This window comes from Cnephaeus nilssonii (genome assembly GCF_951640355.1).
Source record: "Cnephaeus nilssonii genome assembly, chromosome: 16".
NCBI lineage: Eukaryota > Metazoa > Chordata > Mammalia > Chiroptera > Vespertilionidae > Cnephaeus > Cnephaeus nilssonii.
The window spans coordinates 41,825,626-41,847,534 of record NC_137087.1 but is presented as its reverse complement, the minus strand read 5'-3'; the positions used below and the strand labels follow the sequence as shown (position 1 = coordinate 41,847,534).

At 49.8% G+C, this 21,909-nt stretch overlaps 2 protein-coding genes across 2 annotated transcripts; both read right to left on the bottom strand.

Moving 5' to 3' along the window:
• Positions 1-286: 286 nt before the first annotated feature.
• On the bottom strand, positions 287-21,819 carry HOGA1 (4-hydroxy-2-oxoglutarate aldolase 1). The gene is made up of 7 exons (XM_079793665.1): positions 21,256-21,819; positions 11,182-11,310; positions 10,842-10,969; positions 10,238-10,372; positions 9,919-10,015; positions 8,170-8,303; positions 287-1,348 (listed from the first exon to the last, which is right to left on the bottom strand). Exons 1-7 carry the CDS (start codon positions 21,464-21,466, stop codon positions 1,199-1,201), a joined length of 984 nt encoding a protein of 327 aa, XP_079649791.1. The 5' UTR covers positions 21,467-21,819; the 3' UTR covers positions 287-1,198.
• Positions 15,593-17,569, bottom strand: LOC307112735 (uncharacterized protein C10orf62). The gene has a single exon (XM_079793666.1). It carries the CDS (start codon positions 17,316-17,318, stop codon positions 16,626-16,628), a length of 693 nt encoding a protein of 230 aa, XP_079649792.1. The 5' UTR covers positions 17,319-17,569; the 3' UTR covers positions 15,593-16,625.
• Positions 21,820-21,909: the final 90 nt, after the last annotated feature.

The window sequence follows — 21,909 nt, the reverse complement described above, 5'->3', positions numbered from 1 at the left end:
CAGTTTTAGTTGAAAAGTGATACTGTTTATATTCTCTCCTAGCCTTTGCCCTAAGCAAGAAATCCGTTGACCTTTTTTTTTTTTTAACCAGAGTAATTAAAAAAAAATTATATCAGGTTTTCTGCCTCTTGTCAGATATCATGAGGAAGGTTAAACATTTTGGAGAAAGCAGCCTTTCCGATTAATGTGCTAAATGTTCCTAAATATGTCAGTTGAACCTTTTTACCTCTCCCATTTAAAACTGCAATAAGCCTTACCCTGGGTTGTCACTAATTTAATGCCTATGTTTGCTTACTATTTTCTCAGAGCTGGGAAAAAGCAGACCTTGAGAGCTAAATCGCCTCTAGGTAGGTTCTTGATATCCGGGCAGGAAACCTAAGGACTACATAGCAGTGCAGTATCAATCTCTCTATAGCCACGCTAGGTTAACTTATTACACTTTATTACAGTAACAAAGTAATTATTTTTAACAATAAAAGCAGAGTGCCTATAGGCAAGAGGATGGTCCTGTCTCAGGCCAAGCCCCCTCCGGAATGGTTCAGACCTGTGATGACGACAGTAGTCCTCCAGAATGTAACACTTCCCCACTAGGTGTCATTATTTACCAATTCTGGGCTGTTCTCTGTGCCCTGGACAGCTGGGAACAAAGCTAGAGACGAGACTATGAGATGAATCAAAATGGACTGTGGAAAGGGCACTGTGGCTGGAATGCATCCTGTGGTGGGAGGGCTTTCAAAGGCAAGTGACATTTTTCTGATCGGGTCCCCTGGAAAGAGTCGGAACTTGGGCTCTTCGATGGCCCTGGCTTCCCCTGCATGTGCTAGAGTCAGGTGCATATCTCCAAGTCTAAGTCGTCCTTCCTTCAGACACGTAGCCCTCCTGTGCCCAGCTGCCCTGTGCTTCCCCTCTGGCTCCTGGCTCACGTGTCTTGGGGGCATAGGAAACCACGGTAGAGAGCCGAGCAAGCAATGGATCCTGTCCAGACCATAGGTCTCCAGAGACCCAGAGTTTAGGATGCAAATTCAAGAAGTCGTGGGGCTGTGAGAATAGGAAGGGAGCATGCCTAGCACCTGGCAAGAGGCACCTGAAGGACTGAAGTAGGAAAAGGAGCATGAACCCTCGGGTCCCCGTGTTTCTCTTTGGGCTGCGAGTACAAGTCGGGAGCGGAGATGGGCTCCCGCCTGTCTCCTCTTTGCCCTCAGAGCCAGCCATTGTTGGTGAAATCCAGGCGCAGCTCCTCCTCCTCCTCAGGGCTCAGCTCCTGCAATGGGGCCCGGCAGGGGCCTCCATAGTAGCCAAGCCAGTCCATGGCTTTCTTCAGCCCCGGGATCCCGAAGCGCCGGGTCACCTGAGAAGGAGGGCCTGTTAGAAGAGACTGGGGGATTTCTATACGATATGCCCCGGACCCAGACATGTGTCACTCTTCTCCTCCATCAAATCTGTGATACCCAGGGTGGATTGGGAATCCAGACTGAGAGACCAGGAGACAGGCCGGCAGTAGAGAACACAAAGCCGAAACCTCAAATGAAGACAGGGAGACACCTCCCTTGGTTTTAGGAGAAAAATCCACCCCATGGGGAGGAGAGAAAGCAGCAATGCTGTGGGCCTGGGCGCTAGACTATGACCGGTCCACAGCAAAGGTCCCTGGAACCTGACCCAGGGCACAGCAGGCCTAGGAAGACGGGCACAGCCCAAACCTCTCCTGGCCCTGCAGCAGGGTCCTCCCTGACCCAACTCTAAATGCTCTCACAGGAGAAATAATGGATCTTTGTCCAAAGAAGTTTCATTGTATAACCTTAGATCATTAACTTAGTAGTTCTGAGCAAGTTCTCTTGTCTAAAAAATGAGAGGGCAGGACATGATCTCTAAAATCTTTTCCATTGTCATGAGGGACCTAAGACTCTTGTCAATTTAAAATCATGCATGGAGTTTTACAGAAAACGATGCATCAAGGTTCTGTGCTTTTAGCACAGCAACTGGTTATTTCATGCTGATCAGAAGTGTTAGATGAATCTTTGACTCGCTAAAAACTAGGAAAGTAATCATTACTTAATAAAGTTTTATTTGGAAGTAAGGAAAAAAAAACTTAGAAGTATGGGTTTCAGGACCAGTAAAAAAAAAAAAAAAAGTTGTTTGGGGTAAAAAGGTTGGCAGCCTGATGAAAGGTTGACTAATAACTATTCGCCACTAGAGGCCAGTAGGTGTTAGCAAGCCTCTTCCCAGGCCTGGCCCCAGCCAGCCATGGTGTTCTAATAACCCGGGCATTTCAACCCAAACCTGAGCAGGGGAGAGCGTGGACACAAGAAATACTAGAGACTCGTGGACCCTAGAGAAAAGCTTTCTCCCACCATAGATCTCTGATTTGGCCCTCTTCAGACTGTGAGAAAGGGTTGAATGCTTTGGTGTGCAGACAGTGGAAAGTCCTAAATATAGCCGGGGCAGGAGGCTGGCTGGGTGTGAAGGCTAGGAAGGACATTGTGTTCGAGCAGGGCAGGGAAATAAGGTGACATCAAGCTGCTCTTGGGGTGGCTGAGCCCACAGCCCAGGCAGCAGAAAGGTGTTCCAGGAATTCCTGAGTGTGTGCCCAGCGCTGGCAGAGGAGGAATTCCTGAGGGTAAGACAGGACGGCATGCATAGCATTGGATGGCAGCAAGCATCCTCTCTTCCCACGGGGCAGCCCAAGCGGCTTCATTTATAACATGATGTGACAGCAACAACCTACCTCATGTCAGAAGAACTGAATGAGAAAAATGCCACTGCGAGGAGACCCCCAAAGCCCTAGAAGCTTGTCCTCTTCCTGTCCTAGTGGTATACAGGTTCTGGACCTTCCCTCTTGCAGGGGGATGGGAGCAGGACAGCAGAGGTCCCACCTCAGTGGAAAGCCCAGTATGTCCAGTACAGCCCGTGCCCTGGATGGGGCTCAGCTGAAAGGCCCTCATTTCTGCAGTTCCTACTTCCTGTTTACAGAGCATCCCATCCCAGGAGAACCTGCACAGCCAGGGAGACTCATGCTTGCCTCCTCAGCTGTCCTTTCTCCAAATCTGAGTTAATCTGCCCCTTTGAGGTGAAGACATAAAACTGTGAGCGGGATCTGGAGCCTGCCCACCACTTTACCCAAACAAAAAACATGGCCTCGCTCAGTCTGGGACTGTTGTCTTAGATGCAAAACATAAAGGGGCACCAAAAAGCTCAGTCATCAAGGTAAGTAGTTCATGCAATCAAAAAAAAAATTCAAAATCAATGCAAAAATATCCATAATGAGTAAAGTATCAACGTTTTAAGTAAAGACAGGATCCAACACAACTATGCCCTGCCATATTGTAGCCTGAGGCAAAGTAAACCTAAGCGAGGCAGTGGGCGGGCCAACTCTCTAACCATTGAGCAGAACCAGGCAGGGCTGTTCTGTGTATTTTTTTTTTTCATGGTTAATATTTTTCTTGAAGTACATTTTGGGGAAAATTGTTTTGATAAGTTTGCTTCCATTCAAGCCAGGGAAGTAAAATTATAACAAATTATGTTTTTGGTATTGATAAAATATTTAAAACTAAAAGAATGCTGTGAGCTTTAATATACCTACTTAAAGTTTTTTTTTCAACACTTTTAATGTTATGGGGGAGTGAAAAAAAATCACCATGCAGAAAACTAGTTAAAGCTTCTATTTCCAAGAAGATAGAAGAGATGTACTTTTTCCTATGCTTCCCAATAAATATAATGAAAAAAATATCCCTGGACATTGTATAAAAACAAGCATCAAAAAGAGTCTGAAAGGTAGAGAGAAGGAAGACCAACTGGGGACCTCAGTACCAAGAAACAGCACAGTGGTGGGTTAACTGGCCAGACTTAGAGCTGAAGGTGCCAGCAGCCCTGAAATGCCAATGGGCAAAGACAAAAAAGCCCCGACAAAAGGCCATTCTCCCTAGCCAAGGTCCAGGAAAGGAGCAGACTAGCAAGATGGAAAACTTTTAGACAATAACCACTCCATTCCAGGCTAAACCCCATAAAACCTAACAAAAAACTGTGGGCCCCACCCTTACCCAGGCCAGCAAGGCTAAATAGGGAACCAGATCTTCTACCCCCAACTCAGCAGGAGTGTCCCTCCCCGTCCAAAGGATGGTCTCAGAAGAGGCCGAGTGAGGAGTCACAAGTTTCACCACTGTCCACCCTTAAGGAGGCCATCACCCACGGACACACTCATGGTGTCAGTGGAGGCCACGTGGGAGCAATAGGCGGCGCTCCCACCTCCCCAGCCCAGTTGGTATCAGCAAAAGCCGAGTGCAGAGCTGGTGCAGAGCTGGAAAAAAATGTAAAAATCCCGCAAAAGCATCTCCAGGCCTAGATGGTATCACTGGAGAATTAAAAAAACTGTGTAAAAAAAGATTGTATATTAATTCTATATAGAGTCTCTCCCAGAAAACTGAAGAGGAAAGAATACTTTCCAATTGATTTATGAAGCTACCATATTTTTATCCTGATACCAAGTCAGACAAAGGCAGTACAAAGAGAGCGAGAGCGAGAGCGAGAGCAAAAGAGAAAGAGAAAGAGAGAGAGAGAGAGAGAGAGAGAGAGAAAACTACATGCCAATATCCCCCATAAATATAGGCAGAAAAATCCTTAATAAAATATTAGCAAATGGAATTTAGCAATATATAAAAAGAGTTATACACCATGACTATGTGGGGTCTATTCTAGGGATGCAAGTCTGGCTTGACATTTGAAAATTATTAATATAATACATATTAACAGGATAAAAGAAGAAAAATATCACATGACCATATTGATCAATGTAGAAAAACATTTGACAAAATTAAACACCCATTAATGATTTTTAAAATTCTCTGAAAACTAGAAAAGAGGGGGAAGTTCCGCACCTTGGTAAAGAACATCTATAGAAACCTACAACTAACATTATACTTAATAGTGAAAGGCCGAATATTTTCCCGTAAGATCAGGAACAAGGCAAGGATGTCCACTGTCACCACCCTTATTCAGCATTGAACAGGAAGTTCTTGTCAGTGCAATAGGGCAAAAAGGAACTAGAAGATATACAGCTCAGAAGGAAGAAATAAAACTTCCCCTGTTTGTAGATGATATGATTATCTGTGTAGAAAATCCCAAGGAATCTACCGGAAAAAAAGTCCTAGAACTAATAAGTGAGTTCAGCAAAGTCCTAAGATACAAGATAAACATACAAATTATCAATTGTGTTTCTATATGCTAACAATGAACACATGAATAGTGAAATTAAAAATATAATACCAGCCCTAGCCGGTGTGGCTCAGTGATTTGAGCGTTGGCCTGTGCACCCAAAGGTTCTGGGGTTTGATTCCTGGTCAAGGGCACGTACCTGGGTTGCAGGTTCGATCCCCTGGTCCTGCTCGGGGCTCGTGTAGGAGACAATCAATTGATGTGGCTCTCTCACAATGATGTTTCTTTCTCTTTCTCTCTCTCTCTCTCTCTCTCTCTCCCCCCCCCCTCCCTCCCTCCCTTCCATTTTCTCTAAAAAGCAATGGAAAAAATATAAAACTATACAATTTTAGGAAAATAAATAGGAGAAAATATTCACAATTTGGTGGTAGGCAAATAGTTCCTCAGGTGAGGATTAGCAACAACAACAAAAAATACAGTACCATTTATAATCATTCAAAAAATATAAGTCACTTGGGTGTAAATCTCTCAAAACTTGTATAGGATTTGTTTGCCAAAAGTTACAAAATGCTGTTGAAATAAATCAAAGGAAGTCTACACAGACAGAGAGACATATCACATTCAAAGTTTTGGAGAAAACATAGTAAAAATGTCAATTGTACCCAAATTGGTATACAGGTTCCTATAAAAATCCCAGCAAGAGTATTTGTAGATATAGACAAGATTATTCTAAAATTTCTATGGAAAGGCAAAGGAATTCGACCTAAAACTGTTGAAAAATGAAATGGGGAGAATCAGTCTACCTGATTTTGAGATTTATGATATACTACAATAATAAAGGCTACATGATATTGCAGAGGGAAAGATCAATGGAAAGAATAGAGAATCTAGAAATAGACCCACACAAATACACCCAACTGATGTCTGACAAAGGTACAAAAGTGACTCAATGGAGGAAAATCACCTTTTCAACAAACGCTGCTGCCACAGTGAATATCTATAAGCAAAAAAAGAGAACCTCAATCTAAGTACCCCACTTTACACAAAATCCACTCAAAATGGGTCACAAACTTATAAAATGTAAAAATTATACAATTTTAGGAGAAAATCTTCACAATTTGGTGGTAGGCAAATAGCTCTCTTAGACTGGACATGAAAAGCTAAACATAAAAGAAAGTATTAATAAACTGGACATTATCAAAATAATGGCCTTTTAAAGAGAATGACAAGACAAGCTACATATTTGGAGAAAATATTTGCAAATCACATATTTCAAAAAGGATTAGCATCTAGCAGATATAATAAATTTCCAAAACCAACAGGCAAAAAACAAATAATCCAACTAGAAAATGGTCAAGCAACATAAACTGATATTTCTTCTAAGAGCATATCCAGATGGTAAATATATACATGGAAAGATGTTCTATAGGGTCAGCCGTAGAGACAGGCAAGCTAAAACCACAATGAAATATCACTACACACCTATGAGAATGGCTAAAATAAAAGACAGTCACAAGATCAAATTCTGGTGAGGACGCAGAGAAATTGGATCACTCATACACTTATACCGATATAAATGTAAAATGGTACAGCCACTCTGAAAAACAGTGTGGCAGTTTCTTAAAATAAAAATTAAACATGCAACCATCATATCACTCAGCAATTGTGTATTTATCCTAGGAAAATGAAAACTTAGGTCACACAAAGACACATACATGCATGTTCATAGAAGCTTTGAATAGCCCAAACTGGAAACACCTAGCTGTCATTCAACAGTGAATGGTTAAACAAGTTGTGGTGTGGCCATATCATGAAATATTACTCATCAAGAAAAAAGAACCGTCTTATTGATACACCTGGATGAATCTCCAGAAAAAGATTCTGAGTGAAAAAGCCAATCTCAAAAGGTTATAGACTAGATTATTTCATTTATATAACAGTCTTAAACTGACAAAATTTAAAAATTGGTAAACATATCTGTGGTTGCCATAGGATACAGAGAGGATAGGGGCAGGAGGTCAGTATGCGTGGTTCTAAAAGTGGAATGTGAGGGATCTTTGTGGTGATGGAAATATTCTATATCTTGACTATATCACTATCAAAATCCTGGTTGTGGTATTGTTCCCACTAGGGAAAACTGGGTAGTGGTTCCCTGTATTATAAGTTTAAGTTAAAATAGACATAAAGCCCAGCTGGTGTGGCTCCGTGGTTGAGCATGGACCCATGAACCAGGAGGTCATGGTTCAATTCCCAGTTAGGGGCCCGGGTTTCAGGCTCAATCCCAGTAGGGGGTGTGCAGGAGGCAGCTGATCAATGATTCTCTCTCATCATTGATATTTCTATCTCTTTTTCCCTCTCCCCTCCTCTCTCTGAAATCTACCTACCTACCTACCTACCTACCTACCTACCTACGTACCTACCTATCTACCTATAGGGACACACATTTTTCTTTTTGCCTTGGACTCCAATATGGCTCTGCACAGCGTTGTCTGGCATTGACAGGCTTTCTCTCTTGGTTCTTCTTGACTTGCCCAGCACAGAATTGGGGTATACGGTCTGACTACAGAACAGATTATTCGAAAGCAGAACTCTACATACCTCCAGTGTTCCAACTTCTCTGTTACTACTCTCAATCATTCTGTTAGGACCTGGCCCTTTAATAAAGGCCCATGGACCCTTTCTCTAGGTAGTGCATCTAAGTCAGGTCCCAGGACAACTGCTGTCACAGTCCCTCAGGATGCTTACCTCAGTGCCTATTCGTGAGCCTAAAGAATTACAATTTTTACTAGATCCCTAAACGAATGCTAATGCACACTAGAGTTAGGGCTCAACTTTGTCGGAAGTCAAGATTTTCTGGGGAGGCACAAGAGTTCCCACACTGGGATGTTTTCTAAAAGGACTTTCTGAAAGGGAAGAGATTGAGTGGGGACCCCTGGGCCCGCCCTGCATGCATCCTGTTATAAGGAGGACACAGAACCACCTCCCCACCCACCAACCCTTGGCTGCCATTGGCTGGGAGCTCACCGCAGTGTTCGGCTCAATGAGGCGGAGCTGTAGCTTCTGGGCATCTTCCCATTGCCCTGTGAGGCAGAGTCGCTCCAGCTGGCACACCTGAGCCCCCAGGACATTGGCCAGGGCACACACGCCCCCCACAGCTCCTGCCCAGAGTAGGATGCAGAACATCAGCCAGAGCCTCTTCTCGCAGAGAATTCCAAACCCTGGCCCAGTACCTCTTGGTTAGGAGCTAGCATGTGGATTTCTATGCCACTGGTTGGCCACGTCAAAGGCACGCTCCGTGAGTCCACAGAGCACAGAGAGAACGCTGCCAGCATATTCAGCGAAGTAGAACCCCGCAGGCTGAGGGTCAGGGAACAGAGATTGAAGGCTAACTCAAGGGCAGTTCCTTCCCTAAACCCCCACATCCCCCAAAAAAGGTAAAGTTCCACCTGCCAGTTGATACCTCCACACTCCTCTACTGGCCCCCTGACTCACCAGTCCTGGAAGGGGTGAGGTGAATGGGAAGTCTTTGCTCTTCTGAAATCTTATCCCCTCCCCGCCACCCCATCCTGAATTCAGCTTGGAACAGGGGTGGGGGTGGGATGGGGGAGTGGAAAGTGATCTGGACACAGGACACCGGGCATTTCCTCCCATTGGCTGCGTAAACCTGGACAAGTCATAGACCCTCTGGTCCTCTTGGTTCTCATCGGGGCAAGGAAAAGGGTCTGGCTGCAATCGTAGAGGCCCTGCCCCTCCTGCCAGCCTGTGAGTGTGACTCGAAGGCTAATTAGGAGTGCCCCTAAGCAGAGGGGCTTGGACACTGGAGAGAGAGTAGGCAACTGCCAATGAGTTTATATAGCTGCCATTTATTGAATCCCTCTTATGTGCCAAGCACTATGGCAACATAGGGCCAGTGCTCTCTACCTCTCACAACACCTCCCTGCTTTACAGAGTAGAGACTCAAACCCAGCGAGGCTGAGTACCTCGCCCACTGACAGACACTCAGTGAGTCAACAGCAGAGCTGAGATTCCAGCTCAGATCCGGGCCTCCAGATCCTTTTCCATCTACCCCATCCTCAGGAACAAGGCATAACGGAGTCCCCTTCTTCCCCTGTACTTTAAAGACGCAGAGAGGGATGTGCAAGGACCTAGACGGTGAGCCGAAGTCTGCACAAACCAGAGAGAACAGGACCCGGCAGCTTTGGAAAAGTAACTTAAATCTGAGTCAGCTGAAGGAGCAAATGCCCCCGCCCCCATCCGGCACCCTCCTCCGGCTCAAAACCCAAGGACCTTGACCCCAGACAGACAAGGTCTAATGGTGACATTCCCAGGATCCTGGACTGGGATAGACTCTGATCAGGCAGCTGAAGATCCCTGCCCAACCCTGCAGGTCTGACCATTCACTCTAGGCTGGAAGCAGAGAAAGAGGAAAGTCAACTCCGGACTAAAGGGGAGGGCCCCAGGGCCTCTGTGAGATTCCAGGAGCTAAGTTTACCACCTAAGCATGGAGCTTGGGACTTAAAGCAAATTGCAAGCATTCCAACGATAGGCCAGGGTTTATACCCGGCCACCCTCCTCCGCCCAACAAGGTCACTCACAAGCACCCAGTGTCCAGACAAGCAAGCAGCGTGCTAAGCTTCTGAGGTTACAGAGCAAGCAAGCTGGCAAAGGCCCTCGGCAGACCCAGTCCTGGCACACATGGTCTCTTCCAGCAGACCCCAGCTTCCTGGCCGTGTCTGGGTCACCCTCACAGTGTGAGAGCAGCGGGAGGCCTACCCACGGCATAGCTGGCCAGCAGGAAGCCAGCCGATCCAGCCAACACCTGGAAATCCTGCCTCCTGGTCTTGTGAATCATCAGCCCGATTCTGGTCACCTGCAACAGCAAAGCCCGCTGTGAGTGGAGCCCAGAGCTGCCGGCTAGTCTGGGTGGGGGCTGGGCCAGTGTGGGCGAATGAGAGCCTCCCCTCCACCGCCCCACTCCGAAGAGCCCACAGGACAGAGAGGACCCAAACGGAAGCAGGTCCCAGAACTGCCCTGAAGATGGTAGCAAAAGAGAAGTGGATGGTGCCTCCAGCCAGGAGCTGCTGCCACTCACATCGCCACCGCTGTCCTTGATGCCAATGATATTCGGGTGCTGGGAAAGAGTGACCACCGCGTCCACAGGCAGGTCTAGCCCCGTGTTGGCTGGGACATTGTACAGCACCACAGGAACTGGAGAGAGGTCAGCGACCTGAGGGACGCAGAGAAGAGGGGAGAGGGCAGCTGCCCAGGCCCAACAGGTCCGGGCCAGGGCACCCTGGACAGGCCCACCTCCTGGGCCAGAAGTCACTGTGCCACATTGCCCTGCTTGAAAGCAGTAACAGCGGATAGTCATTAGTGAGTGCTTTCTATGTGCCAAGCACCATCCCAAGTGCTTGATGTTTGATATGATTTAGTCTTCACAACACTATGAAGAAGTACCTTTATTCCTCCTGTTTGAGAAGGAAGGAAGCAGAGATAGCATGGTTAGGGCAGTCACACAACGTCACACAGCTGGCACGTGGTGGCATTTCTCCCCTTCCCAGAGCTGCCGTCCATGGGACGTAGGCTCACCGCTCTGTTCCCAGCTTCTCAGTCTCTTCTTCTCAGGCAGAGTGCCCCCCTCATTCAGCTTCCTCTCGGTCCCAGCTCTCACCCCCATGCCCACCCCTCACACCCACCTTGGTGTAGTGGTGAATGAGGGCAGCGCTGCTCATGCGGCCACGATAGTAGCAAGGAGTCAACACCATGGCGACGTCAGCTCCGACCTGGGCCATGCTCACCGTCATCTCCACCGTGGCCTGAGTAGCTGCAGGAGGAAAGAGGGGGGGTCTTCCCTGTGGGCCATGCAGGGTGAGAGCAGGAGGAGGAAGAGGGCTGGGCTTGGACCCTGGGGCAAGCAAGGGGTGCAGAAGAGACAAGCAAGTAGACTGAACCCAGCCCCTGGGCCAAGGAGCCTGGCCGCGCCCCCCCCCCCCCCCCCCGCAGGGACTCCCAGGGCCCAGGGCATTATGGCCTCACACTCGCAGCCAGAGCCAGCTACCAGGAGCTTGTCCTTGGGCATGGCCTGGCGCACGCGGCTCACCACCTCCAGGCGCTCACTGCTGGTCAGGAAGGGGAATTCGCCATTGGAGCCCTGGACCACAAAGCCTGCGGGGAAGATCGCATCACATCAGTAGACACCTTCCCATCCCCTTATGAACAGCAGGGACATTGCTGTTACACTCATCCAGACTCCTACCTCCTGGAAACCCTAGCTTTTCACACATGTCCTCCCCACCTTTGTTCTGATGCAGCCAGAATGTTTTAAACAGTTGCAATAACAGCGTTCACACCATTTTTCTTTGTTTTAATAAACTGTTTTAGCCATACCCTAAAGAATAGATAACAACATAATTCACATATGTGTATTCAGTACCCATGGCAACTCTCCCCTGGTCACCTTCCTCTTCCTCCTCTTGCTGTCCTGACTCAGGTGTTATTGTTCCCATTCATGTCTTTATACCCTCCAGACATATATTTGGACCCATAAATAAGATATAATATGGGTTCTGACACTTTAAACTTTATAGAATAAAGTCAAACTTATCTGTATCTTCCGCAGTTTGCCATTTTTGCCCAACATTGTGTCCGTAGCAGGACATGTAGCTATGATTCAGTCATATTCATTATCCTATATAATAAAAGCCCAGGGACCAAATGGTGGAATGACCAGAACGACTGGCTGACCAGTCGCTATGATGTGCACTGACCACTAGGGGGCAGACGCTCAATGCAGGAGCTGCCCCCTGGTGGTCAGTGCGCTCCCACAGCAGGAGCAGCGCTCAGAGGGCAGGTCCACAGCCGCTCGGCTGACTGGGATGAGCTGCGCTTCCACAGCAGGCTGATCCCCGCAGGCCACGCCCCCCACCAGTGCACAAATCCCGTGCACCAGGCCTCTAGTCATATAATATTCTATTGTGAGCTTAGACCACAATTTACTTTTTAAAAAAATATATATTTTATTGATTTTTTACAGAGAGGAAGGGAGAGGGATAGAGAGCCAGAAACATTGATGAGAAACATTGATCAGCTGCCTCCTGCCCATCCCCCTACCGGGGATGTGCCTGCAACCAAGGTACATGCCCGGACCGGGATTGAACGAGGGACCCTTCAGTCCCCAGGCCGACGCTCTATCCACTGAGCCAAACCGGCTAGGGCCACAATTTACTTTTTAAAAAATTGATTTTGAGAGAGAGAAAAAGACATTGATTTGTTGTTTCACTTATGCATTCATTGATTGATTCTTGTATGTGATCAGGAATGGAGCCCACAAGCTTGGCATATCAGGATGATGCTCTGACCAACTGAGCTACCTACCAGCTGAGCTACCTGGCTAGGGCCCACAATTTACGTTCCATTCTCCCTTTGAGGCCATTTTCAAATTTAATTTTAAATTTTGTTAATCCTCACCTGAGGATATTTTCCATTGATTTTTTAGAGAGAGTGAAAGGGAGGAGCAGAGACAGAGAGAGAACCTGGGACCGACCCTTCAGTCCACAGGCCGACGCTCTATCCACTGAGCCAAACTGGCTAGGGTCCTTTGGACACTGAGAACGTTTCCTTATTTTTGCTGGCATAGCTAAAGCAAACATTTTCTGTAAAGTCTTCTGTGCCCATGTCTAAGGGATTCCCTACAGTTTACTTAGGTGTGTAACTAACAAATTGCACACCTGCACGTGCCATACTCTCTGATTATCCAGGTCACACCCATCAGCACAAAGAAGCGTCTGTCAGGCCTCGTCCAGGCCAACACGGAGGTGTCAGCACGAATTTTTGCCGATTTTCTAGGTGAAAAGTGACATCTCATTCTTTTCTTTTTCATTTTCCTATTTTATCCATCACTGGAATGGTTCCTAACATGATCTGCTAAAGGTGTCAACCCTTTTATATCCATGAGAGACCAGCAGAATTGCTGCTATTCAGCTAAATCTGACAGGAATGTTACTTAAACCATTTCTTCCCTTTTTTTTTTTTTTAACTTCTCTTTCCTCTTCTTTCTCCTCTCTACCCCATTCCATTCCAAAAATATTTTTCTTCAGTAGTTGACAAACACAGCATAAAATACAAGGTTATTAATAAATGCAAGTGTTTGGGGGGAAAGGAAGGAAAATAAAGCCAGGAACGATATTGATTTCCAAACCCCTGCCACACACTTGTGAGCGATGGGTCATGAATTTGATTTGGAGCTTCCCGACTGTCAGAGCTAAAAGGGAAACATGGTCAGCCGACAGATATGTAGAGCTCAAGATAAAAGCAAGGCGGCCGCCCTGGGGAAACACAGAGTTTCCTGGCACTGAGACCAAGAGAGAGTGTTCCCGTGAGTCATCCATCCTTCAAGGGACACAGTGTGATGTAGAGGCAGTTGCACCTCAAACCTTTCCACGTTCCTCACGACACCGTTAGACTCCCATCTGCAAGTTGCCAGGCTAGCTCACTGGATACTGAGTGGCTTTCTTCTTTTCAGGTTTTTGCCTTGCTAACATTACAGGGAACATCTTGAGGCAAATAGCTTTTGGCGTCTGTTGCATTGCCTCCCTAGGAGCTATTCCTCCGCATTAGGCTGGAAGCCGATGGTAGGAGCCTCTTGCTACATAAGGCTCTGTGCTTTCCCAGTGGGCCATCCCCATTTGTAGAGCTGCCAACCTTGGAGGAAGGCTCCAGTCCAGTCAGGATTGGACCAGCACCCTCTGACTTAGAGATCAAAGACTTAGAGATGAAGTCTTTGCTACTCCCTCTATGCACATGGAAGACTATCTCCCTCCCCAACCTTGCCTGCCACCTCTCCTTGAAGGGGGCCAAGATGGGGTCTTTCTCCAGCTACTTCTTCAGCCATAGCCACTCATTCCCAAGTCCCCCTTCATTCTGGTGGTTCGTTCCAGAGGCCCCTGGGCCCCACTGGTGGACCTGCCTCAACAGCAGTGGTCAGAGAGACCCACTCTGAGGGTGAAAGAGGACCCTGTGCTCAAGACTCTTAGTGGCCTGCTGGCATGGCTAAGTGGTTGAGCATCGACCTATGAACCAGGAGGTCACAGTTCAATTCCTGGTCAGGGCACATACCTGGATTGCGGGCTCGATCCCCAGTAAGGGGTGTGCAGGAGGCAGCTGACATCACCGAAGTTTCTCTCTCACTTTCCCTTTCCCCTTCCTCTCTGAAATCAATTAAATATATATACAGTACACACACACACACACACACACACACACACTAGAGGCCCTATGCACGAAATTTGTGCAAGGGTCCCGGCCTTCACAGCCCCGGCTTCACCCAGGTCATCTGGAAGGTCATTTGGCTGTCCGGTCTAATTAGCATATTACACTTTATATATATATATATATATATATATATATATATATGTATGTATGTATGTATATATATATTTTTAAGACTCCTAGTGGCCTCTCCCTTGTGTCATTTAAGGGAGCATCTGACCCAGTCCCTAAGTCCCAAGACAGAAGAAATGCCAGGCTGGGGAGAGGGAGTGTGGTAGAGTCAGGGAAGCACTGGACCCAAGTCACCTCTGGCTATTGAGCCAGTCACATCACGCCTCTGAGTCCCCATTTCCTTTCTATGGGATGACAATAAAGTCATTTCAATCCTAACCGTACAGGGCTGTCCTAAAGGCCCAAAGAAGAAAATGTACAATAAAGCCTTTTGAAATCTGTGAACTGCTGCCCAGGAGCCCCCTCCTACTTGGCTAGATGTGCAATTTCAGGCCCGATGTGTCTCAGCATATATATAAAGTCACTTATTAGTAATGTCAACAATATTCAAAGACTCCTAACTCTGGACTCATCTGGGGATGGTGGGCATGGGACTGGCCTTAGAACAGGGCAGTGGGTCTGGGTCTGGGCTTCAGAGTCAGCTGAAGCAGGGCTCTAACCCCAGTGACATCACAGTCTCAGTCACCTCAGGCGAATTACACCTCTGGGCCTCAGGTGCTCATCTGCAAAATGGAGAGAATGTAATATCTTCCTCATGGGTCTGTGCCATTAACAACACAGAACGTGGCATACACTAAAAACAAACAAAACCTCAAAAAGAGGGAGCTGTTGGTAGTAGTAGTACTAGCAGCAGCAGCAACCCCAGCCCCTGCAATCCTAATATATCAAAAGCCAGGGGCCATCACGACCGAAACAACTGGATGGACGACCGAACACAGGCTGCGTGGGGTGACAAGGCTGGCAGGGGGGTTAGTGAGGGACGACCAAACGACTGAACAGCAGGCTGAGTGGGGCAACCAGGCCAGCAGGGGCGTTAGTGGGGGACGACCAAATGACTGAACAGCAGGCTGCGTGAAGCGACCAGGCTGGCAGGGGAGGCAGTTGGGGGCAACCAGGCTGGGGGGGTAGTTAGGGGTGACTAGGCCGGCAGGGGGGCAGTTAGGGGTGATCAGGCAGTCAGGCAGGTGAGCAATTAGGAGCCAGGGGTCCTGGATTGTGGGTATGGGTCTGGTCCTAGATCCCTGGAGAGGGATCTAAACCGGCAGTCGGACATCCCCTGAGGGGTCCTGGATTGGAGAGGGTGCAGGCTGGGCTTAGGGGACACCACCCCACCCCACCCCACCCCCACCGCCCATGTGCACAAATTTCATGCACCGGGCCTCTAGAGCTAATATAAACAAGGAGAGAGCATATATAGCACAGTAGCTCTAAGGGTGTGTTGCGGGGGGGAGGGGGCGGGCAGGCACTACACGGATCCCTGTGGGCGCAGGGAGCAGGTGGGCAGGAGGACTGCAGCAGGGATGCCACATGACTGGAGAGGCCATAGACCGGCTGAGGATGACACCAAGAGGACAGGGGCTACAGCCCACCCTGCTTGCTTACTTCTTCCAGAAGTCTATCTCACCTCCTTCCCCCCAGTTCTTGGCTGCTTCCTCTTTCCCTGACAGCAGCAGGCTGGTGGGTGGGAAGCCCCCTGGAGATACCCCGTCCCCAGAGCCTGAGACCTGGGAAGCCATTGATGGTGTCTCAAATCAGCTCAGCAAAATAGCCCACACCAAAAGGGGTGTGGGAGAAGGAACCTCCCCATTCCTGCCCAGCCCTGAGGCTGGCTACAGAGCCCCCAGACTCAGAGTGAGGGGGGTACAAGGCTTTATTGGCTCAGGCATGTGGCAGCAGTGTCGCTCTCAGCTGCTCCTGGGATCTGCCTCATCTGTCTTCTCTCAGTGGGTCTACAGGAACCTGTTTGAGTCTGTTTCAGCTGCTTTGCTCCCTCCCAGCTCTTCCTCCATTAGGGGCCATCCTCTGGGACAGATTCCACTCATGAAGTTGAAGGGGTCCAGGACCCCTCTAGGGGCCTGAAGAAGAAGGGGTTGGGATGACAGCATCTCACTCTGGGCCACAAAGGTTGCCCCGTAGGAGAGAAAACAGGCCTGTGATTGTATGCCAGCCTTGTTGGGGGAAAGGGGCATCTCCATCCGTGGTTAGGTGGCTTCGAAGGGGTGATAGGTCTGATGGCTGCGGTTGGGCACGCTGTGGCTCTGGTGGTGGTTTGGGTGGCTTGGATGATCCTGGTGGCCATGGTGACCATGGCCATGGAAGGTGTGTGTGTGGTTCATACCAGCGACAGTGGTTTCCCGCTGCGTGAGGAAATTGCTTTTCAGCTTTATCTCCACCTCCTGGAGGGCCTTCAGCTCCTCTTGGTTGATGTCCTTGGCCTCCAAGTGGCCTGAGTTCCGGTACACCATGGCACGCTGCAGCATGGAGTTGGCCAGTTGGCGACCCTTGGTGTCAAGCTCCTTGGTACTGGCAGCCACGGCGGCCCACGTAGCCTCATCTGTGGAGGAGGACTCCTTGTGGGTCTCTCTGACCACTGAGTACCCAGGTGCCTTCTGCTGGTTGGTGAAGGGCTCCCTGGAGGTGGAGGTCTCCATGCGAGCCGTGGCGCTGGCCTCTCTGTTGACAGTCTCAGGCCGGGGGGCGGTGACACTGCTGCTGGCAGCAGCGGCGGCGGCACTGCAGGGGGCCAGCTTCTCTTCGGAAAGGCGGCTAAAGTGAGATTTGATCCAGTCCTCATTCTGCGCTTTGGGGCATTCTTGCGGCTCACGCTCCTCTGGTGGAGACACAGAGGCTATCTTCCGCCTCCTCCTCCTCCTCCTCCTCTGAAGCCACAGCATGAGGCTTCCACCTCCGATTAAGAGGACAGTCCCCAGCACCACCTTGCATGATGGCTGCTGGATGAGCTCCAAGAAGTTCTCCAGGACCCTAGCCAGGCAGGCAGAGCTAAGAGGGCACTGGGAGTGGGGGAGCCCAGATGGTATGTTTCATGCTTGAAAGGGCAGGCTCCCTGTGGGTGTCTGGCAGGCAGGCCCACCGCTGCACCCTTCCTAGGATACCCCTCCCGCCTCAGCAATGAACCCCATTATGAGGTTCATTGGTTGGGGGGGGCGGGGGGGGGAAGGCTACAGCATCCCTCATGTCTACCCCGGCAGGCATTGTCTGAGGCCCAGGTTCTGTCTCCCACCCTGACGGCGATCCTCAAGGTCAGTGGAAGGGCAGCTTTCCCCACTCTGAGTCCCTTCTGTCTTCTGCTTGTGACCCATTCTGCAACTCAGTCCTTCTTATCTTCCAGCCTTTGGTTTCTCTCCCTTGCCATCCAGTGGTTCCCAGAAGGCAGAGGCTTCTAGATCAAGCTGTTCGTGGTTGAAGGACACCCTTGGTTAGGCTGGCATCCATTCCTGGCCACCGGAGGCGGCATCTCTCTCCAACCAGGACCCATACCTGCTGCCAGAGCATTCCATCCCCATTGCAGCCCCCAGCTCCACTATGGAGCAGGGCCCACAAGGAAAAGGGGTCCAGCAAGGAGCTCATTCTAGAATAACATGAGGTCACAAATGGGGGAGGGGAAGACAGCAGGGCTGAGAAGGCAGAGCAGATAGGACAAGAGAAGTCACTGCGTCCCAGATCCCTGGGCCATTCCAGGATGGGGCTGCTACATCTTGCCTTAGTGATGCACCTGCAAACCCAGAATCTATCACCACCACCGACCCCACCCCCGTAAGTGGGCACAGTGCAGGTTGCGAGCAGGCGGGCCAGCCTGCCAGGCTCTCCAAAGGTACAGACAACTGACAGTCTGGCCCACAAGCCCAAATTGTATCCAGGGCCTCGGGTGGAAACGGGTCTGGGCCGCTCTATTGTCCACCCAGAGGCAGCTAACACTTTTTTTTTTTAATGAAGAAATGTTAAAATAGGATTGTAAAAACAAAATATTTCATTTAATGCAGTAATGGCTTTAATATACCCCAAAAATATTCTATCTTATCACAAGAAAACATGGTCTGGTCCACATCCTAAGGGAAGAAGACACAAGCTTGAAGTTCTGTGGGAACAGTAACTCCCAGTCTGGCTGGAGTAGCTCTGTGGTCGTCCAGTGACCTCGTTTGGAAATAACAATTCAAAGTTCATCTCTGAGGTGGTTTGTGGGAGTGAGTTCAGGACCAAATGGCCCCTCAGCAACAACTCCACCCTCCAGTCTCTAGTTATAACTTTTATTTTTAAAAAAATACTCTCTATTCAAATAACCAGTACAAATTAACAATGAAAACATAAAAATAAAGAGCTATACTAGTCCAGTGGTCGGCAAACTCATTAGTCAACAGAGCCAAATATCAACAGTACAACGATAGAAATTTCTTTTGAGAGCCAAATTTTTTAAACTTAAACTTCTTCTAACGCCACTTCTTCAAAATAGACTCGCCCAGGCCGTGGTATTTTGTGGAAGAGCCACACTCAAGGGGCCAAAGAGCCGTATGAGCTGCAGTTTGCCGACCACAGCACTAGTCAATCATAGTATAATAACTATGTATGGTATCAGATGGGCATTAGATTTATTGGGATGATCACTTCGTAAGTTATGTGAGTGTTTAATCACTAGTCGAACACCTGCAACTAATATAATTTGTACGCCAACTGTAATAGAAAAATAAAAAATTATTTTTAAAAAAGCTACAGGGTTTCAGGCCGTGCCTTCCAGAACAATCTCTAGCTGTTCACCGATTCATCAAGGGCAGGCTCCCCGCTTTGGGGGTCCTTCATCATGGTGCAGGGGGTCCTGGCAATGAGAACTGTGGTGGTTCTCCCCTCTGCCCCTGAGTGTTGAGCTGCAAAGCGGGGCCACGATCAGGCAAGAGACACGCCGATTTCACAGCGAAAGTGGCCCCCTGCTCCCTTCCTGGGCATCTGGCCGTGTCCTGGGAGCGGTGACAGGACCCCGTGGTTCTATGTTCCTTGTGCGAGGGCCTCCTGTTTGAGCTCTTTGGGAGAAACGCATTGAACCCGGTGGCTCAATTCCCATTCTAAAATGAGGAAACTCTCCAAGGTCGCTGTTAACTGGTGGAATCAGGATTCTTCCCCAGTCTCCTAACTCTTTCCACACAGCCCACTGCCCCCCCCACTTCTTGTGTTGGGGGTCAGAGAGAGGGAAGGTGGGAGCAGGCTCCTGGGTGGGCTGCAGGGGAGATGGACTAATGCCTGCCAAGTCCACGGCAGCCTATGCTCCTGGGCGCTGCCCTGCCCTCTGCAGGAGTCGGGGGGGGGGTGGGGGGAAGGGTTCAAAGAACCTGGGGGTGTCTGTGATTCTCTGGGTGGTAGGCAGACATCAGACGCAGAGTCCACCCTCCCACCCCCTGTGCCAAGGCGTCCTTGAACCTGGAAGGTGAAGCAGAACCTTCTCTCCTCTTAGAGAGGTAAGGAGCTTCTCACTTTGCTTCAAGAGAACCAGGCCTCCACCCAGACCTCCAGGCCCCCATGACCTGAGTCCCAGCAGAAATTTACTTAGTGTTGGTGTCACAGCTCAAAGTGGGCGTGCCCAGGGCATTCGTTGTCCTCTGAGGAAGGAGCACGTCACCTCAGACTGAGACATGAATGGGGTCTCAGTCAGGCCAGCAGTCACGTCCCAGAGCAGCTTTGCCCACAGTCCCGTGCTGGCGTCTTAATGATCATTATCCTTGGACTCAATCCCTTCCAATGTATCGCTCTGCCACCGCAGCATGCTTTCACTTGCATTCTCTCCGATTTTCCCCCTACCGTCCCATGAGATGGGCATTATCACTCCCATGTGTCAGATGGGGGCCTGAGGTTTAGAGAGACTAGCTCACAGCTACGTCAGTAACAGTGTAATAACTACTCTAGTTTCAAATCAGGCCGAGCTGTGATTGGAATCCAGCGTCCATGTTCTCAATTGCTCCACGCACCGCCTCAGTCGGAGCCACTCCGTTCCCAGAGCCGGTGCTGACCAGACTCTGCTGCAATCATCTGGCCTAGCAACTCAGCAAGCAGTGCAGTGGAGTGAAACTCAGCATGGCTGTGCAGTGGGACCTGGGTTCAAATCCCAGCTCAGCCACGTACGAGTAAGTGACTTTGGGCAAGTGACCCTGTCATTCTGAGCCCCGTCTTCCCATCTGTGAAATGGGGCTCTGGAGAGGACTGCCTCAGGGAACTGTCATGAGTTATGGATGAGGGTGGCAGGGCAGGATGGGGGGACTTTTCCACGTCTAACTTCATTCATTGTGCTTGTGGCTGTGTTGTATGTCGAGTGGCACTAATATAACCTGGTCCCTGGCCTCAGAGAGGGGAGACCCATGTGCATAGGGGAAGGGAGGCAGAGAATCCAGAACAGGAATTAATTTGGCCAAGGGAGGCTTTACCCAGAAGAGAGAGTGCAAACAAGGCTTTGAGGGGGATGAGCCTGCTGGCTGGGCTGCCACCGGACACCTGGCTGCCCTCACACCTGCAGAGTGCCAGGCGAACAAGGACTTTCACACCCATTATCTCGTTTGAGCCTCCTAATAATGCTGAGAGCTAAGATGGCGCTTTAGCAGTCCACAGCTGTGGGAACTGAGGCAGCAGAGACTCGGTCAGGGTCTCAGGCCGGCAGGGAGCTGCCCACCTGACTGCAGACCAGTGCGCCCTGTCCCTCTCCCATAGTAAAATGGGCCCGGGCACTGCACTGCTCCCGAGCAGCCTGACAGGCCGGGGGGCCTCCCTCTGGCTTCTGGCTGAAGGGACCAGGCCCCTCACATCGCCCCCAGCCCCACAGTGGACAGGCCCACTTACCTTTGAAGGGGAAGGCGCCCAGTTTCTGCAGATTCTCCTCCAGTTTCCCATAGTCCACCTCCGAGGTGGCGGTGAAGGGGGTGGTCAGAGGGGGATAGATGCCCGCGATGTCCACCTTCCTCCCCTCCCCTGAGGCCCGGCCCCCCACATTCCTAGACAAGCCCCTGCTCAGCCCCTGCCTCACAGAGGACCAGACCCGGGGGCCCAGCATCTCCACAGGAAGCCTGAGGCCCAGCTAGTCCCTGGCCCTGAGGGAGGCTGAGTTTGGACCCCTTCCGACCCCTGTTAATGATCAATGTGTTAGTTAAAAATTTGCTGCCCCTGACTTGTCAGCCCTGGGGCAGGCTGGGCTGGGTGTCCCCAGGGTCGAAGGCTAGGCCTATAGGTCCCCGGGGTGGGGAGGAGGGGGGGACGGGGGAGGTCCCTCCTCTTCCTGGGGAGCACCCGGAGGAATGCCACAACCCAGTGTCGCTCGCCAGGTGGAGGACTGGTTCCTGGGGTCCCAACACACGAAAGGGTGTTTCTAGTGGGGCCTGAGTCCTCCTCCCACAGTTTCCAGCTCAAAGTTCCGTGTTGGCCGGAGTAGCCGATTGGCTGAGCCCTGTGGGAGGCGTGGCAGATCTGGGTGATCCACCACCCCGTGGCTGCCCCACT

Coding starts and splice junctions, on each gene's coding strand:
- LOC307112735 (XM_079793666.1), bottom strand. CDS start 17,318: ATGCTGTGGCTTCAGAGGAGGAGGAGGAGGAGGAGGCGGAAGATAGCC.
- HOGA1 (XM_079793665.1), bottom strand. CDS start 21,466: ATGCTGGGCCCCCGGGTCTGGTCCTCTGTGAGGCAGGGGCTGAGCAGG. Junction 10,970..11,181: donor AGCTGGCTCTGGCTGCGAGT/GTGAGGCCATAA, acceptor TTCCTCCTGCAG/CTACTCAGGCCACGGTGGAG. Junction 1,349..8,169: donor TCATTGAGCCGAACACTGCG/GTGAGCTCCCAG, acceptor CCTCCTTCTCAG/GTGACCCGGCGCTTCGGGAT.